The sequence below is a fragment of the Rhinolophus ferrumequinum genome, chromosome 13 (assembly GCF_004115265.2).
Source record: "Rhinolophus ferrumequinum isolate MPI-CBG mRhiFer1 chromosome 13, mRhiFer1_v1.p, whole genome shotgun sequence".
Lineage (NCBI taxonomy): Eukaryota > Metazoa > Chordata > Mammalia > Chiroptera > Rhinolophidae > Rhinolophus > Rhinolophus ferrumequinum.
In genome coordinates this window covers 4,802,588-4,822,978 of record NC_046296.1, presented here as the reverse complement: position 1 = coordinate 4,822,978, position 20,391 = coordinate 4,802,588, and the positions used below count along the sequence as shown (strand labels likewise).

The 20,391-nt window shown below is 39.1% G+C and overlaps 1 protein-coding gene across 5 annotated transcripts in view; it reads right to left on the bottom strand.

The window, feature by feature from the left end:
• REV1 (REV1 DNA directed polymerase) overlaps positions 1 to 20,391 on the bottom strand; it is a 93,066-nt gene that overhangs the window by 11,099 nt on the left and 61,576 nt on the right. For 3 of the 5 annotated variants that reach the window (XM_033124959.1, XM_033124963.1, XM_033124961.1), the window contains 6 exons: positions 18,827 to 18,935; positions 14,332 to 14,460; positions 11,867 to 12,021; positions 9,183 to 9,302; positions 1,489 to 1,709; positions 1,054 to 1,226 (listed from right to left, as the gene is read on the bottom strand). In XM_033124959.1, the coding sequence (XP_032980850.1) occupies positions 1,054 to 1,226; positions 1,489 to 1,709; positions 9,183 to 9,302; positions 11,867 to 12,021; positions 14,332 to 14,460; positions 18,827 to 18,935 (907 nt within the window). The remainder of the gene's footprint in view (positions 1 to 1,053; positions 1,227 to 1,488; positions 1,710 to 9,182; positions 9,303 to 11,866; positions 12,022 to 14,331; positions 14,461 to 18,826; positions 18,936 to 20,391) is intronic. The other 2 variants (XM_033124960.1, XM_033124962.1) reach the window with 1 other exon arrangement.

Below are 20,391 nucleotides of genomic sequence, written 5' to 3'. Positions count from 1 at the left end.
GCGAAAAATAAATAATACAGCTCCAGATTACATTCCCAGAAAAAGTATTATACACTGGATCTGATTTTCCCATAGAAACCATGTTTATGAAGAATTCTATCCAGAGTAAGGTCCTAGTAACCAACTTATCATAGAAACGATCATTTACACTGTATTTAACAACCATTTGAAATACAGGTACATCAAAATGTTCATTAAAATAGGTAAGTTCAAGATTCCCAAGTGCATAAAATATATTTTATAAATTATGTTATTTAATGTATAATTTAGAATCCCTGTTTTCCTGGGGAACAAAAGCATTAATGATAAAGTTGGAAGTTTTCTATTTCAGAGCGTCACTTCATTACTCTTAGCCACATCACGATAAATACGGGAATGTAATATATTTGGTTGGCATGCGCTAACCCTTAATTAAAATGTATTTTAGAATTCCTTATATGGCTTTCAGGGTCAAAAGTCTCTCAAAGCGTTGGTTCACTGAGATAGAAAACAGTGCATAGTGTGGTATAAAATGGCATGCAAAACTATGTATTTTCATATTGGTCACAAATCTTGACTGAAGTTTTATACTAGTCACCTTCTCATAAAAAAACACAATACCAAACAAAAAACAGGGTTTTTAAATGCTTTCTAAGTCTCTCAGTTTTCAGAGACTACAATGATCAATCTTTTCACAAACCAAAATAAGACCTCCCTAAACGGAGCCAATGTCTCCTTCAAATCATTTATTCAGTTACTATATACTGAAATTTCCCCACAGGCTCCTTCCCCCAAGTTCACAACCATGTCCATGGTTGCAGGTGTGGTGCTTCTCTCTCTTTCTGTCCATGCACACAAATCAGCCTAAAGACCGCAGAGGTAGGAACACTGACAGGCTGACCTGCTGCTACAGGCTCACGTGACTGGCATTACCATAATTCAAATGGCTGGGCTCTACAGAATATCAACATCAAAGCTTACAGATCTTTATTCATATTCTTCCTTGGTTTCCATTAATTGTCATGACCTACATTGCAATATTAATATCCAATATCCTTTTTAAGATAAGCTTACCTGGTGATGTTATCACAAATTCCATGGCCTCCAAATTTTGCTGTTTCTATAGGGGCCCCTGCCTTTCGTACCATGATTTTGAGAGTCAGGCGTTTACCCTTCATGCCAGCAGCTTCAAGTCGTCTTTGAATTTCTTCTGAAAGGTTCAGAAGAAAAGCTTCTGCTTCTTTTGGCTACGGAAAGAAACAAAAACTCCCATGTTATTTTCCTATATACCCAACAACTCTTCAAGTATTTTAACTTTCAGTATTAAACATGTACATAACTGACTATCCTGGGAAGCAATTGTTAAACACACAAATTCTGCACGCTCGGGGAACAGCAAGACTCTTAAGACTTAATTTCAGGCATCAAGAGACCGGTGTAGTTAACAAGACAGGACTATGTGAGAATATAAAGGACAATACGAGGTAAAGCCTGTTAAGAAGTCAGTACCTGGGTAAACCTTATTCCATAGTTGATCTCGGCTGAAACAGATTTTCTTTCCTTTTCAGTTCGAACGGGTCTATCATCCAAACCACGGCAGAACCTATAAAGCATCTGACCTATTTTGGGACCAAATTCTTTTTGGAGTTTTGCCATGGTCATATGTTGCAAATCTCCACAAGTTTTAATTCCCAAAGAGGCCAATTTGGATTCCATCGAACGGCCAACTCCTAGGAAAGGGGATTTACACAGTTGTTTTATTCTGCACATAAACTACTTAAAACAATTTATCAATATGAAATAACTATCATTTGTACATAAAACAACTAATTTAGAATAATCTCCCTTGAAATTCTTAAGTGACATAACTGAAGCATCTCAGAGATTAAAGAATTCTTCAGCGCAAATCATACTACCGCGTAAGCATCTCAGAGATTAAAGAATTCTTCAGCGCAAATCATACTACCGCGTTTCCCCGAAAATAAGACCAGGTCCTGTATTAAGGTTTGCTCCAAAAGATGCATTAGGGCTTATGTTCAGAGGATGTCATCCTAAAAAATCATGCTAGGGCTTATTTTCCAGGTAGGTCTTATTTTCAGGGAAACACAGTAATAAAGTTATTTCTAGAATCTTCCTCTCAATTTGGGCTCCACATATAGGTGAAACAGAATTTCTCAAATACATATAAGTTCCTTCTCAAAACAATGCGATTTTTCTTATTACTGAGTAACAGCAAGATTTCTATCATTCATAAAGTCAACAAAGTTCCAGACCTGTTTAAACGAGTCTATACTATGACTTACAGATGAGAGGAAACTCACGGAGGTTAGGGTTCTACTATGATTTCACTGAGGGCCAAACTTTACCATATAGCCTCAACCAGACGTTCTTTAAATGGGAACCAGAACAAGAATTTACGACACAGGCACAAACCTGAAAATGTCACTTACCATCAGAGTGGGCAAATCAGTAACTTGGGGATGGTGGTTCTGAAGCAAAGTGGCCACGGGCAAAGATTTTTTTTATTAACAATTATCTCCCTGAAAAGGCCCTGCCTCTCCTACAGCTAGGTGAGCAGGCAGCCTCCCTGTGTCAGTCACACTCTTTGAGATGCAAGGTTTGAGCCTCACCCAAAGGATGCTGATGGGTGCTGCTGTTCTCATTGTGCCCAAAAGCTTAACAAAAGTCTACATATCTAGGAGAGATATTTAATAGTCTCTCCTAGAGAAATGAAAATTCTTATTAAAATCGGTATTTTCTGTTAATGAGGAAAAGACTGTCTCTGGTCTTCAGCAGGATCTTATCAGAGCTAACTGCAGTCTGACATCTCCGCTCGTCACTGTTACTTGGCTCCTACCCTCTGAGTGTCTTCAGTAGCAGGAACAACCAGTTTGGTCCAAGTTCTGCCAGAACCTCTTGAGGCAGTCATGCACAGCACAAGGTTAGGAGGTTAACTTCACAAAAGACCATGGAAGTGGGCGAGACAAGTTTAAACCAACGGAAGTTAGATTAAAGGTGTTATGGGCACTGCTTCCCATTTGTGTCACTTTGTTTTATTTTTTTAAGTTTACTGGGGTGACATTGGTTAATAAAATTACATAGGTTTCAAGTTTACGTTTCTATAATACATCATCCATGTACTGCATTGTGTTCTCACCACCCAGAGTCAGTTCTCCTTCCATCACCATATATTTGACCCCCTTTACCATCTGTGTCTACAAGTTTTTGCTTGTTTGCCTCATTCATTTGTAGCTTTCAGTTTTATATCCCACATGAGCGAAGTCATATGGTTCTTGACTTTTTCTGTCTGATAATCTCAAGCTCCATCCATGCTGTCCTAGATGGCAGTATTTCATCTTTTCTCATGGTCGAGTAATGTTCCACTGTGTATATATACCACATCTTCTTTATCCATTCATCTATCTATCAAAGGACATTTCAGTTATTTCCACATCTTGGCCATCTGTGCCATTTTAAAGTTCAAGTTCCAAACAAAGAACAAGTAAGAATACCACAGTTTGACTTGATAGCAAAAAAATAAAAAATAAATAAAAAATAAAAATTCTCCAGAGGCTTATTATTCACACAAAGGTGAAATTCTGAGTGAAAGCTACCCAAGGATTTTTCAAGGTGGGGAGGAGAAACCTAAGGTGAAGAACTCATATATTAGGTTGGCCAAAGTCAGTCAAGACAGACACTTTCCACAGCTATTCATGTTCAGGGAAGGATCTGTCTCTACTTTTCCCTCCCATCATTGCCTTGCTCTGCACCCTCGAAATGTGATCATGACCTTTCCTTAGAGACCTGGGAGCCGATCTGTTCTGACTTGCAAACTCAGCAAGAGGTAGTAATAATCCTGGATTGTGTGGGGAGAGGTTGAAGGGTCGGGGGGGAACCTATAGTTTTTGAGTATCTTGAGTACCGGAAAAGAACTACTACTAATAGGTACAAAAGAAATGCTATTGTATTCAACATCACCAAATTAGCCACAACCAACCTGACCTCACTGAACTGTCCCTGTGGGTAAGAAGGAAAGACTCGCCACTGCAAGCTCATCTGTGCGACGGGGCGGGCCTGGCATCAAGTGTGGGAGGAGGAGAGGGGGCGTCCACCTCTCACCCTTCACCTGGAGCGGGTGGGAATGGTAAGCTTGAAATCAGCACCGAGATCCCGAGAGGGTGGCTAGTTTACCTGACTGCATCATGTAAGTGTTTATACGAAAAGGGGGCACATCTAAGGACAGTAGCAAGGTCTTAGGGTCACAGTGAGTGCAGCCACCTCCAAGGGAAAAAGTGAAGAAAATGCTAGCTTAGAACCAAGTCTCCGAGAAGGGGACGGGAAAAACAGACGTGGAAGCTCCTGGTCAAGCCTCTGGGGCAAAGACTTGGTTTGTGTCCTTGAAGGGGAATGATTACTCAGATGAGAAATGGCCAATCTGGTCCTCCTTGGCATCCAGAACGCGACGGCCCAGCAGAGACAGACAAGTTTCAGGAATAACGTTTTCACCATCTCACCATCTAAATGAGCACTGTCCGACGGAACTCCTGGGCTTACCTGGTTAGTGTGGAACTGGCCACGTATGGCTACTGAACACTGACACGTGGCCAGTGCTACCGAGGAACTGGATTTTAGTTTCATTTAACTTTAATTTTACTAGCTTCACTTGGCTAGTGGCTACCGTGTCCGGACAGCATAGATCTTCACATTCACCCCAGGTCATGGTGTTTCTCTGAGAACACAATGAAGGCATGGAAATCACAGGCCAGATGCACAAACCCAGCGTAGGCTGAACAAGGTTCAGAAGGGCCTTAAATTAAGGGCACACACACAGGGTGGAAAGCCTTGCAAAGACCCAGAAAAAAACGCAGAAATAGCTATTGTACTCACATGGTTTTTGGGAACAATCCTGTCTTTCATTAGATAAACAGATCACATCAGGTAATTCATTTGTTGGCCTAACATATAATCATTACTCTGCGGAGTCCCCTAAAACCACCTTACTAGTGTGTTTTCCTTATGTTGCTATAATAACTGTAGTACTGTGCTAGGCACACTATGTGCTCAGAAGACACTTATGGGCACAGAGAGCGAAAAAGCTTGTGGAGGGCAAGGAGCGAGGTGTGGTAACTGTATTTCCTCTGGTTACTGGTTAGACAGCAACATTTCCTCAAAATGTGTTCCAGAAGATAACAGACGTTATATTCATCTTCAAATGCCTTTGTGAGATTACTAGTTTTTAACAAATATAAATAGGTTTCTTTATGTTACGAGTCCTCAAAACTTTTATCGTGTGGACCCTCTCCCGCAAAGGGCTTCCACACTTACGTGAAGTCCCTTTTTAAAGAAAAGCTTGTGCTCTGTATCACACATTTTGGAAAAAGATGTGGATTACAATGCCATTTTCAGGACAGGGATAACGACAAAGCTGACATTTTGCATACCTGAAACGCTCTCAATGGATTAAGAATTGGGGGATTTCATAAAAGTTGAAAGTTTAAACACATGAAAACGACTGGTTTTGAAGGAGGAGGCCGCGCGAGGAGAAGGTGCTGCTGGAGGACACCCACCTTGCTACCCCATCATTCAGACACCCCTTAGGAAATTCAAGGCTGAGCCTAAGAACTCAACTAGGTGATGTCACCTCACACTTGCCCTTCAAGAAATGAAGTCCCTCCAGCCAGGAAGCAAATAAAAGTGAAAGGTAAGAGTACTAGGTTGAGGAACTAAAAATTCTCTATTTCTGTGTAAAAAAATCCAAGAAACAACAACAACAACAACAACAACAACAACAATAAAAAACTACAAAAAGGATTTATTTAAAGATGGTGTTATGGACTGAAATATGTTTCCTCAAAATTCCTACGTTGAAATCCTAATTCCCAGGTCCTCAGAATTGTGACTATAATTGGAGCTAGGGCCTTGAAAGGTAAAATGAGGTCATGAGTGGCCCTAATCCAATATGACTGGTGTCCCTGTAAGAGGAGCAGATTAGGACACAGACATGCACACAGACAAAAGACCTTATGATGCCACAGGGAGAAGACAGCCACCTACAAACCAAGGAGAGAAGCCTCAGGAGAAAGCAACCCTGCCGACACCTTGACCTGGGATTTCTAGCCTCCAGAATCTTGAGGAAATAAATTTCTGTTGTTTAAGCCAGTAGGCATTTTGTTATGGCAGCCTGAGTAAACTAATAGGGATAGCTAGTATCATAAACTCAAACTCAAATTTCATATGCAGCCTTAAATATACTGATTCCTTTTTATATAAAACTGCAATAAGAGGTGTAATTAAACTGTTTAAATTGTGTTGTCTAGGAAGGTACCATGAGTCCTCACTTACATCGTCGACAGTCTTGGAAATTGTGATTTTAAATGAAATAAGGTATAAGGAAAACAGTTTTACCCTACGCTAACTGACTCCGTGTTTCCCCGGAAATAAGACCTAGCCAGACAATCAGCTCTAATGCGTTTTTTGGAGCAAAAATTAATATAAGACCTGGCGTTATATTATGTTGTTATGTTATGTTATACCAGGTCTTATAGTAAAAGAGCTGATTGTCTCGCTAGGTCTTATTTTCGGGGAAACATGATAGACACAAGAGTTACGTTCCTACGGCATATTAGTCACAAAAACATCATCAAACTTCTAAATAAAGACTCAAGATACTTCTACTATTAAACATTAGACTAACGTGAGCTAGATACACAATGAACAAAAATGAATGAAAAAAGGCAAGACCATTCTTTTCCAACTCCCTGATTCCAGTTCAGGGTCATGGTGGCTGGAGCCTCTCTGGGCAGCTCAGGGTGCCGGGGGGACCCACCCTGGACAGGACGCCCTTCCACTGCAGGGCCACTCACATGCCCCCACTCACTCAGACAGGGACAATGCAGACATGCCGATTCCCCTCACTGGTACGTCTTTAGGGTGTGGGAGGAACCTAGAATCCCCGGAGAAAACCCACGCAGACATGGGGAGGACATGCAAAGTCCACACTGACAGTGAACTTGCCAGGAATCGATTTTTTGCCTCAACAACGTTATAAAGAACCAATGACGAATGAAATGATGCTATTTGAGGACCTGTTTTAATTTGCTACCTTGATTTTATAAGATTAATTATTCAAATTTAACCTCAAACTGACCATCAAAATGTCGTATTTCACATTTCTGACACATACATTCTTTTGAGTTATTTACTAGAGAGTCAGGAAGCTTTAAAGCTAACCCATCGTAAAATGGGACTTGGGTCAGTTAATACTTTATGGCTCATAACGGAAATTTCTTAGTTCAGATATACTTTTATTAGGTTTAAGAATATGCATCTAAAAATACCACTAAATCTACTTTTAACAAATCAATTCAAAAAACTTTCATCAAAAATGAACTGCCTTGAACTTTCCCCACCACAAATACAGGCTGCTCACAAATACAGGAGCTTTGTGAAGCTAACACAGGCTGCTCTTTGGCAAACAGAAGACGGTTATCTAAAATAGTATCAGAACCGCTATACAGTTTAGAGACACTGCTTAGAAAAGAGGCATCTACCCAAGAAAGCAAGTCTGAATACTTGGTAACTGTGAGACGAATTGTCCTACGACAAAAATTTATATCTATTCAAGGTCCTTTAAACGGCAACCATTTTTCAGTTATAATTAAAAATACTTGATTTCTCCATAGAAATATTTTTACATGCTAGGTTAGTCACACAGTAACTACACAAAAATATAAAATAACTAAACATCCTGCACCTTAGGCCAAAAAGACGTAGATGTTAAGTTTTACTTTAATCTTTGAGTTAACAAAACACAGTATTTCATCTTTAGGTTTTACTCTTCCAAATATGATTCATGTATTTTACACTTTTTTGGGGGCATTTATTCACATTTATTAGTTTCAGGTGTACAAAACAACATAATAAGACATTTACACCTCTCCAAAAGGCATTTTATACTTTTACTTAAAACTATCTGCTTACTAAATTTAGAAAACTATCATTGTAATTTTGTAAATAGAGGACTCAACGCTCAAAATTTTATCTTTGGCTTAGAAGTAGACTATTGCAATTATGATTTATTTAAAGGACCAAAAGTCAATTTCATCATATTCCTTTAAAATGATTTCTTAAAATTCTTTAATTTTGCTACTTGTGAAATACTTAAAACACTTCAGAAGAAAAACTAAAATGTAATGTTAAGGTCCTGATAAATCAAGTGAGGAGATATTCAGTAAGAAATTTCAAATTTTCTCAAGATGTTCAACATCACTAATAATCAGAGAAATGCAAATAAAAACCACAATGAGATATCACCTCACACCAGTTAGAATGGTTATCATCAACATGATAAATAGTAACAAGTGTTGGAGAGGCTGTGGAGGAAAAAGGAACCCTCATACACAGTTGGTGGGAATGCAGATTGGTGCAGCCGCTATGGAAGGCAGTGTGGAGGCTCCTCAAAAAATTACGAATAGAATTACCATATGACCCAGCAATCCCTCTCCTGGGTAGGGTACATACCCAAAAAGTCTGAAAACATTAACCAGTAAAGATATATGTGCTCTAATGTTCACTGCAGCTTTACTTACGGTGGCCAAGACAAACAAAAACAACCAAAGTATCCTTCGATAAATGCATGGATAAAGAAAATTGTGGTATACACAATGGAATACTATTCTGCCATAAGAAAATATGAAATAGTACAATTTGCAACAACATGGATGAATCTTGATTATTATGCTAAGTGAAATAAGTCAAACAGAAAAAGTCAAGAACCATACGACTTCACTGATATGTGGGATATAAAACCGAAAGCAACAAAGGAACAAAACCAATAAAGAAACAAAAGCTCATAGACACAGACAATAGTTTAGTAGTTACCAAAGGGTAAGGAGAAAGGGGGGTGGTAGAAGAGGGTTAAATGGGGTCAAATATATGGTGATAGAAGGAGAACTGATTCTAGCTGGTGATATACAAGTGATGTATTATAGAATTGTACACTTGAAACCTATGTAATTTTACTAACCATTTGTCACCCCAATAAATCCTGATTAAAATAAAAAGAAATTTCAAATTTTCTCATGGCACTCAAAAATAAATAAAAATTTTACTTCATGTTTTGGAAAAGAGATACATTATAGAACATTTAGCACTAGTAAGTGTTTACAATAAATAATTGTTAAAAAGAGAAGATTTATATATACCTGGTAGATTAGTAACTAGCTGACCTCTGATAAAATCATCTACTTCTTCTGGTTTTAAGTGGTACTGGCCATCTGGTTTTGCTTTTCTAGTTGCCATTCTAGCCAGGAGAATATTAGAACCTATAGTAAAATACAAAACAAAAAGTTGTTCAATAATTCACCAATTATTTTTTAAATTTCTTAACAAATACATCTATCTATATAGACAGGTTACTGACCGATTTCTAAAAACAATGAAAATAATTAATTTGCAATTTTGATCATTTCAACTACAGTATAAAAGTGGCTGAATTTTGCTAGGTGTCACAGATTATAAAGCAGCATGGTTACTGGACAGAGGTAACTCTTTGCTCCAAAATAAGCGCCATTTCAACGCTGCTACCCAGGTTTAATAAAAAGGAGAAAGCAGGCCTAACGACTGTGATTTATAGGAAGTGAGGGCAATGATCAGAAATGAGTGCATTTTACCAGCCAACAGATCCAGGCTAGGAAGGGAAATAAGGCCAAAGGAATGCCTTTGGACTGGGGAAAAAAGAAAGCCCAAAGAACCAGAAGTCTCACTCGATGATCAGAACATGTGTACCAGGAAGTGAAGGTACAAGAGTCTGAGACACAGAGACGGGTAGGGTACTTGACAGAGGGGTCCGCGATGTGGGTGTGGACACGGAAACCAAAGCAGAGCAGAGGAAAAGGCTACTGGGAACTGGGAAGGTACCCAGAAACTAGGACTTCAGGTGAATTTGTATATAAGTAATGACATCTCAGAAATTATGGAAGACTTATGTAAGAGCTACTGTGTTTCCCCAAAAATAAGACCTAGCTGACCATCAACTCTAATGCATCTTTCGGAGCAAAAATTAATATAAGGCCTGGTCTGATTTTACTATAAGACCCGGTCTTATATAATATTATATAATATAATAAATTTTATATTTTACTATAAGATCCGGTCTTATTATATATTAGTTTTTTCTCCAAAAGACGCATTAGAGCTGATGGTCCAGCTAGGTCTTATTTTCGGGGAAACAGAGTATGTGTTTTCCAAGGATAAACATATAGATATCCATGAAGATAAAAAGTTCTAGAAAGTCACACCAACATGATAAAAATGGTGAGCTCTGAAGAAGAAAAGGGGCTGCGAAGTGGAAATACCATGTGGGATTTTTGTATTAATTATATGCTTGAACTTAAAAGAATGTATTCATATCATCACACTTGTAAATTAAGAACAAGTACAATGAAAATCAAGGAACTGAGTCCATGCCTGACACTGGCATACAGCAGGTTAAATCCTACATGAGTGATGAGACAGAGCTGCAAGCCTAACACCAGGGAGTAAACTGGCAGGCCAGCCAGTCACGGGGGTGCTCTGAAAGCGTGAGTCATGTTGTTCAGTTTCTGGATCTTACAATGTTTTGGCATCTTTAAATCTTGCTGGCTGGCAGTATGCCCTCCCAGGGCTGGCGAGAGAGAAGACAGCTTCCCTGGAAACATGCCTGTCAGATGTGAGAGAGCTCCTGCAACCATCAAGTTCTCCTGCCTTACATCATCCCAAGGCTGGGTACCAGGCAACTAGAGACCACCCCGATCGCCCGAAGAACACTGGAACTATCCTAAGTAGCCAGACCTAAACTGCTTACTCTGCCCTGTCTGGCCCTTCCCTAAGAAATGTCATTAGGCCCAGTAATGACTGTGGCCTAGGACTGCCCCTCACTCCTGCTTCTGCCTCCTGACCAAAACCTCGTGCTCCCTCCTGGGGTCCTGTGTGCTGTGGCACGCCCTTTCCTCCCCCCCCCCCCCGGGGAAATGTAAATCATTGCTTGTGTGTCATCACTCAGTTTCTCCATCAATGAAAATCCCAAGGGTACAAATGAGACATGGAAGTTCAGAGAAAGAAGGGGTTTTGAATGAGAATGGAGAAGTAATGGTTGGAAGTGACAAGCTGAGAGAAAGTTCTCTCTCCCTTCTAAGCCTGTAGCATACAGCGCATGGCAGGGACAAATTGAATCCACTTGAGAGAATGGGAAGAGAGGTACCTTGGCAAGAGGTACTGAGCAGGTTCTTGAGAGGAGGTGACTCAGGAAAGCTTAGGTGTGAGAGAGAGGTTTCCAGAGGACAGCTGAAGAGCCAACAAAGGAAGGATAAATGGCAGGAATAACTGAGGAAACAAACTGCAAGGCTTCAAGATAAGAGGTGGGACAGATGGGACCCTCATTGAGGGCACTTGTCAGTGAAGGTGGCTTCTGGAACCGCGAATAAACAGGACTGGCTGAGCATTCCAGGAAGCTGAAGTTCTGAAAGTAACTGAATTACAGGCTCAAACTTAATACAGAACTCCACATTTCCCCCCACCCCCTCCACCACTTTCAACATGGCTTCTGTACACTTCTAGAAAAATAAATTGTTTACAAATACTAAATTCAGTTCTCCCCATTTGTGAAGAACAAGAAATAGTCCAGCTTGTTTATGCCGAAGATATTATCAACCATTTACTAGCATTTCTGACATTTCTATCTCATGTATTGCACAATGGTGAGCAATGCTAAGACCTGTTTTAGAAGAGGCCTATGCAGTAAGATAACAAAAACAAGATGTAAAAACCACTCCTAAAAATTAAGTGATATTCAATGACCAAAGCAATGCTTTGAGGAAAGTGAATAGTGTGAGATGAGCTGGACACTAACCAATTCCAACAGAGGCGGCACATTTAGTCTGCTCTTTGATTTCCATGCGGACAACATTTGCAAATTCATCAGGGGTGAGTCTGGTCTCTGCCAGGATTTCGGTGATGTCTACCAGTGCTTCATCACAGCTGACCGCTTCGATGTTATGTGTGTAGCTGTCAACACAAACATACGCAATGACATACAGCCATAGCTTGCTATCCAGAGACACAGTGCTGCAAAAACAGTCTTCCCACAGTATCTTTCTTCAACATGCCCTCACAAGACTTAAGATGCTAAAAAACAGTAGCATTTTCATTAAACTGGCCAGCTTCAGTGCCATTTTTAGTCACTTTTTAACCACCAAGTTAAATAGTATTTTCTGTTTTTCCATATTATTTACCAAAAACACAGCAGAAATTATCACTGCAATTTCTCTATACTGAGAATAACTTTGTAAACCACTGAATAGTTGAAAACTGGTGGGTGAGAGTTAGAACTATCATAACATTTAATCTAAAAAATTTTCAAACATAGTTTGCCAGATCCTCAACGAATAGAAAAAAAAAAAACCACACAAATCAGTTAAATAAGTAATTATTTAATTACTTTTACTAATTAATTTTAGTAATCGAATTATTAGATTACTTTTAACAACAAGTAATTAATGCTGTTCTAAACAAAAATACAATTAAATACCACTCACTGTAGCAGGCCTAAAATACAGGATATAATAACCGCCAATCACTTCAAATGCCTGTCTAAAAGAACAACTGTATGTGGAAATATATTGGGGTTTTGTTTTTTGGTCATGTTTTAATTAGCTAGAGAAGAGGAAGGGGAGAGTCGCCATTTGGCTCTAAGGCTAACTAAACACGGACTACAAATGAGAAGCCACCAGAGGCCTCAGGAACTAAATGCATCTTCAGGAATCCCCTTGGTAACAACGTATACTCGGGACAAGCCTCGTCTTTCATCTATACCTTCCTGTAGATAACAATTAGACTAATTAATATCTGTATTTACCCAAGAAATGAGTGTTCTCTCTCCCTCATAAGCCTGTGGCATACCGTGCATGGCAGAGACATGCACTGTTTACATTAAATAAAGGGTGACATTTGATGGAGCAGAGGTTACACCTGACATGAGGAATCCTGCTTCAGAGGGAAGGGTGCCCTGAGGCCCGGAGGCTGGGAAGCTGAGGCAGGATTTCCAAAGCGTGGTAGGAGAACAACATACATGCTTTCCCCCCAATTAGCCAGATGCCACCCAGAATGTCTGGACAGACTAAATCTCCATCAGGATGAGCCTGTGCATGGCTTTCCCTCACCCTCCTGATCCAAGGCTCACGCTGAGGGTGTGCTCTGGGACGGGAGGACAGGCACTCAGCGGTGTCACCCACCACTGCCCTAGATCTCAGCTTTGGAACGGGATTTAAAAAGCACGCTTTTCCCTTGGCAGTGCCAGGGCTGCCGTACTTGGGTCTAGAGGACAGCTGCGATGATGCCTGGCTCGCCATGCAGCACTCAGTCCTACGGTGATGCCAGGTAACTTCATCTGTTCTTTCTAGTTTGTCTCTACTGCTAAGGAAGCGCCCGCAGAGGCAGAGAGCGGATCGTATCCTTCCCCGCGGACTAGCAGCATCAGCCATTGTCTGGGTTAATAAAGACTCAATCAATAGGTATTCAGAGTGATGCGTAGGCAAGCCGTGCAAGAGGTGCACACAGAGGCAAGACGCCTCTTTCAGAACACCAACACAGCGCCACGTCGGCACACCTGGCCCACAGTGCAGACTCCTGTTTCCGTGAAGACGCGATGGGACACAGCCATGCCTTTTCACTACCGTACTGTCTGCGGCTGCTTTCGCTCCACACCGGAGCGTGAGGAGTCAGGACAAAGAAAGACCTGGCACAGCCATTTACAGAAAAATGTGCTGATTTCGGCTTTTGAGCACACATGGCCTGGCATCTTTAAATTTTGAGTTTTGAATTAACGTTAAATATACCCACACTGTAAATATTATATAATCTAATCTCCTTTTCTCAAGCCAACTAATCAATCACTTTGAAATTCTTAATGAAAACTAACTTTTACAAAAAAGAACTCTTGCCACACCTAATAATTTTAGAGGGTAAAGACTTTTAAAGAGTCTCTACATGTTAATAAAACTATCATTCAAATGTAATGAAAGAGAATGACCAGGTCAAGAATTCCAGTCCTTTATCTGTTGGTTCCACGGAAAGACTAGCAGTTAGGCAGGCAATCAGACCTGATATCTGATTCTGAGCACCTGCGCAGCACTAAAAGATGAGCTACTGATTACTGGAGCCATTCAGACAGGAGAGGAGGCCGTCACACTGGTTCCTGAAAGACAGGACAGTCCAGCAAAAGCGACCCTGACAGTCCTAAAGAAGCTAGACTCAGTTTAATATCAGACAAAGCAAGTAGAACACACACACACACAGTGATGATGACATATACCGTACCTTGCCAATGTTTCATACAACGTGCGTGCTACTTCCTTATATGCATGAAAATCATATGGCACAGCTTGAAGATTGGGACAAAGTTGTTTAGCGTACCCAAAAAACATTCCATTTTTAATACCAACTTGTCTAGAGGAAAAATAAAACACAATGAAGGTTACACTTAAAAATGTTAAATGCAAAAAAATATATATCAAATATGTTGATATCATCTCCCCATGCTACTAATATACAGTTTTCATTTAATTCCATTCTCATGAGGGGTAAAAATAATCAGTAAGAAAACTTACAGGTTTGTATACCCCCCCAAAGGAAAATTATACAATTGTCTGATTAGTGTAAATGACGTGTAGATGTGCCAAAATGTGTTATTAAAAGACCAGGCTCTTGTCTATATCGGAAGATTTCCCCTAAGACTCAGATTTCTGGCCCCTTTGCAGAGGTGCCAGCTGCATATGCTGGTGATATCAACCACCACAGAGCAAGAATGTGCTGCCCAAAACTGGTTTTCTTCCCCTGACACATGGCACAGTTTGGCCAGCGTTCATCCCCCAAAGACAAAGAATATAAACGAAAGAACGACACAAAACGGTGCTACGTGACTGACAGACAAAATGTACTCATGCTATTACCACCCAATCCCCAAGTGACAATTCCATGCTCCGGAAGTGGCCACAGAGGTGAGATGCCAAGAGCACTGTGAATGGCAGGACATCACTCTGGGCTGGAGCCAGGGTTCCAGAACTTTGAGGGACCTAACTGAAAACGGGAAATTTTAAATCTTTTGTGTCTCAATGCCCCATGTTACCTTTGACATTTGGACCATTCAGCCCAAAAGTATAATTGTGGAATTATACATAATTAGTAAAATTCCATTTTACCACTCTGCAGTGAATCAAAAAAAACATATTAAAGTAAAAACACAAGCAAAATAACAGTAACGTTTTCACCAGATTACACACTCCTATGGAAATACACCAAATGATTGTTCTGTACTTTAGTTCAATAGTTATTCACTAACTGCTCATTTAGTATGGAGGTGTGCCCGGTTTTAAGAAGCATATACAAATGGTCCTTAATTACTCTGAGGCCTCCAGCACCCTCCCCATCTCAGACCACCAGTGCGAACCAAGAAGGAAAAGATCCTCCAAGTTACTCAGATAGAAAGTAAAATCACATGCATTTCTTATGTATACAAAGACAGTAATAAGGTATCTGACTGCAACGCCCCTAGCAGAAATACCTAATGTAAGGAGAAATGATGGTGAAGGAAGTGATGATTGACAAACATGGTAAAAAAAAAAAAAAAAATTCATTCATTCACCAAACCTTATGTCTTGGGCATTATGCAAAGTGTGGGTAAAAAATGGTGAACAAAATGAACTTGAGCGCTCAGAAGGCTGGCCCTCCCTCACCCTTCTGGAGGGATTACAGTCAATGCACCTTGTTGGGTGAGGCAGGGAAGCACAGATAATAGAAATCTATGTAGAAATACATTAATAGAAGACATTTTCAATAATGACACATGTATAGGTTCAGCATGGAAAAGCTAAACTTACAAAGATAATTATTCATTTTGAAAGGAATGGTACATAATTCCTATAAATATCATATTCTTACATTTACAATGATTTCACTTTACAAGGTTCCACTTACACAGAACTGTTCAGGGGCATGTCACTTAGAAAACTAGAACACACCTGCTCAAGTACACAGCCACATATACATCCTGGAGGGAAATATTTAGGAGCCACGAGACACTGTAAGGAGGCTACAAACAAACGAGCAGAACCAAAGCTTTCCCACCACCCACAGAGGTAAAGTACCTTGAGTCGATGGTTGGGAGGTGTTATTTGTTTCACATAAAACAAATGAGTCAAGACAATTACAAAACAGTGATTTGTTATTCCTTCCATCAACTCCCACGCAGGGCACACCACCACCTCCTCCTGAGTGGGCAGAAACTGCCTTTCCCACTTTCCCAATGTACACTGCAGGGAGCCTGCTCTTCCTTGCAATGTGCTATGCCCGGACAATTGTTCTTGGTGCTGAATTAGACAATATAAAAAATTCACCACTGAATCACCGTCACTGTCCATTCAATAGACTAGTAGACGTCCACATTGCTAATTAGGAAGAGTGGAAGGACCTTACAAAAACCTGTGAAAAGAGGTTTAAACAAATGATTTGACCTTAAAAACCTGTGATTCTAGGATATTTGTGTTACCATTATGTATTCATCCATACATCTGCCTTCTTGCTCACACACAAAGCTTGCTCTTTGCAGTAAGCATGGATGGAACTACTAAGAGTAACGCGTACTGACCGACGACCTATCTTTCTTTCTGTAAGTTCTACTACCTCATGTTCCCTTTCCATCTTTTGGACTCCATGACTAGTTCATCTACTGAAAACTCACCAATGCAGGAAACTGGGGTGCCCATCCCCACAGTCTAGGCCCCACCACGACCCCAGAAACATCTGATGCAATTGTGAATGTTTATTTGAAAAAAATCTCTCTTAAAGAAAATATAACTGTTAAACACCCACAACAAAAGGGTATCCAACAATTATTCTCTGGAGACCTTCGTTAGCAGCAGCCTTCTAGAAAATGGAAAATTACAATGAAGGACAAAATCCCATTGCTGTGGGTTTTGTGGAGGCTGTTTTCCAAATTACACTCAAATTCATTTTAATCATTTTCTGCATCTCTAAAATAAACATTTGCCTTTTAAGTGGCACTTAAAGGGCTCACTACATATTATTTGGCCCTCATATATCGTCACCCTAATTGTTTTATAGTACACTCGGCTTCACAATCGCCACCTGTGACACAATACAAATGCATCATCCAATCCCCAACCTACACCTAGAATTCAGACACAGCTGTGGCTACCAGAATCCAAACCACCAGGAGTTGGTAACACCCTGCATCGGCTTGGGGGGGCTGAGTGACAACAGAACCTGCAGAGGCAGCACAGAAAGGGTGCGGCTTTCAATTAACCAAGTAGCACAATCCAAGGACTGAGAGTATCTGGGCTTCACATCCTCCAGATCCAGAACACACTGTCCAGCCACCAGAAGCACAAGTCACCACGCCATAACTCAGTGGGGGAAAGGACTAGGCTACTGAGCACAACAAACTAATAAAAACATAATAATCCCAAATGCATTTGTGTTTCACAATTTTTTTATTAAAGTAAGTTTCAATTCCTTGGCTACATTATCAACTAACAGTGAAAAAAATTAAAACAATTCTGTCAACGAGAAAGGTAAAGGTAGTCTGGGAGTAAAAGTTTGACATTTCATAAGTGGAAAATAATTTAAAATATTTTATAATGATGCATGTGTGAATATGACGCTTTTTCCTTATTCTTTTTATAAAACAATTGGCAAGATTTTAAACAAACTATTCCAGTTAGATGACGTTGAGCTGAAATATTTTTTGTTCAGATTAGACTTACTTGAATAAACCCACCTTTTGATCTAGACTGAAAAATATTACATACATCAAATCATTATGTTGTGCACCTGAAAAAGGTATGTTATGTCAATTATATCACAATTAGAAAAAAGCATGAATGACAAAGCCATAAAGACATTACCTAACTTCGCTCTCAAAATAAATAAATAAATAAATAAATAAATGGAAAGTCTGAAAAATGTAACTAAGACTTTGTTTTTTTTTAATTATTAAATTAACTACTTTAACACTTGCCAACAATGTGTAAATGCCTGCTGTGTTATAGAGGTAAAAAGGTCTGTGCTGGGTTATCAGGAAACAAAAAAAAAGACTGTTTTTCTTAATCAATTCATTATTACTCCCTTTACTTTTACAGTTATTATAGTAGATTACTTTTAAATGACTGATTTTTTTTTTTTAAAGTATGAGGAACATATATATAGTATGTCTGTTTCTTCTCGTAGTGAGTAGCCTGTTGTAATTAGAGTTTAATGTTACTGTAAGACAAAGATCAACACACCAAGTTGGTGCTACCAAGTTGACAACACTGCAATGTTATATTAGGTATGCCAGTAAGGACTTACTGACTTAAGGGGCAATCAAGTTTTAACAGCATTAAAAAAAGACCCCGAGTATGAGGAGATTTAAATCACAAGGGATTTTTCCTGGCTGTTAAAGGAATGATTAAATAAAAGCCCTCTCCCATTCAAAAATATCTACTTCTTTAATTCCGTGCTTCAAAAGACAGTGGTTTAAAAATGACAGTGTCCAATTTCTTTTGGTTTCCACTGAAGGAACTACTCGTTCATCAGGAAACTAGGTACTTATTCAAAATTATCTACCATTTGTGAGGTGAAAAAAAAAAGGAACTGAAGGAATTAAGGCTAGAAACATTTTCTTTTCGTAAAATGTCTGTAACATATTAAAACATAAGCCTGACCAGCATGTCTGAATTCACTTCAAAAGTTTATATAAAAATAATTAAGTGAACAATTATTCCTAAATATTACAACACACTTAATTTCTACGTACCTGGCTTCATAACTACAAGATGCAATTTCAGCCTTTGACAAAACAGAATCAATTCCATTTGTTTGTGCAGAATCTTGATTCTCCCACACTGATGAATCTGGTATATCTGCTTTAAAAATAATAAAATGTAATGATTACATGTTAAAAACTGGTTTTCCTTAACTTCCATTCAAGAAACATATTTTCCATTTCTTTTCTATACAAATAAATTTATAAAAAATAAATTTGTATGTAAGCTTAATAAATTCCAAATACAGCTATCTCCATGGTATTTATCTCCTTATTTAATAAAAGAAAATCTGTAATTCTAAAATGGTTTACTTCCATTAAGTTCTTCCCCAGCAGTCAGATAAAAACTTAGAATAAACTGAAAACATTTTTAGTAATAGTTTTTTTAAAACATTTCAAAAGATAAATATAAAATGTCCCCTGAACCCAATCTCCTGAGCTGGACAAGGATGAAAAGTAACGTGGAAGACCAACGCCCTCTTATAGCTTTAGAAGGTTTATACCGCTCTCGGTAATGGGAAACATGTTAATGGGAAATATAAATCTCTCTGCATGTTCTTTGTTGTTTCCTAAAAAGAACTATCTGCAAAACTTAAAGCTAATTAACAACATGTTCAACAAACATCAAATTCCTACAAGTCATTTGATCAAACAGTAATTTAGGTCACATACCATAAAGAGGTTTCACCCTAAATTTAAGATTGGTTTTTTGAACACTCATCAGGTAAAAGAGCGTCACATTGAAATTCTACTTTTGGTTTAACAATGCATGTTCAATGAAATATATTCAAGTGTGATCAGAATACCAACTGCTTCACAGAATACAAGTCTAGCCTGAATAGTACAGCTCACCGATAGGTATCTCTTCACATCCCAAACAAATTTACAGCTTTACACAGAGTATAAAAGCACACAGTGCAGAGAGCCTGCGGAATGAAGCCACCTCACTTCCTTTACCACCGTCAGCTTCACTAATAATTGAGAAATAGATTAAAACACAACTTTGGTTATAGGTCTCTTAGGACTATTAAGTTCCAAGAACAATATGCTTTAAAAAGAGAGTCTAACAACACAATCTCAGCCACAGTTCTATTGTGAACAAAAACAGCATTAGTTAGTAAAACAAGACCAAGATACACCACGTTACCTAATTTTAGACAAACCTATTCTGGGTACATTGCAATAATATATAACTAACAAACTCAGTATTTTCTATTTGAGACATAATTTCCAAGAAAAATCAGCCAAGTTAAAGCACCACCATAAAGACATGGCAAAATGTCTGGCTTTGTGGGCTAAAAAGCTCTTCCTGGTTTGACTCCAGTAGTGAACATCGTTTACCCAACCACGCAACCCACACAAGCATTTCTGGATTCCAGCACCTATACACACAGAGCATAAACGCACATCTAACTCTGAGGACTGGCACCTTAATGAGGTCAAACCCCACTTGTCCCAAAACTAAAAACAGCTGAGGATATAATATGAGCTATGATTTCTGATCTATTGTGACTAACATACGCTGACTATGACAAATTAAAGACAGAATGCTGAGC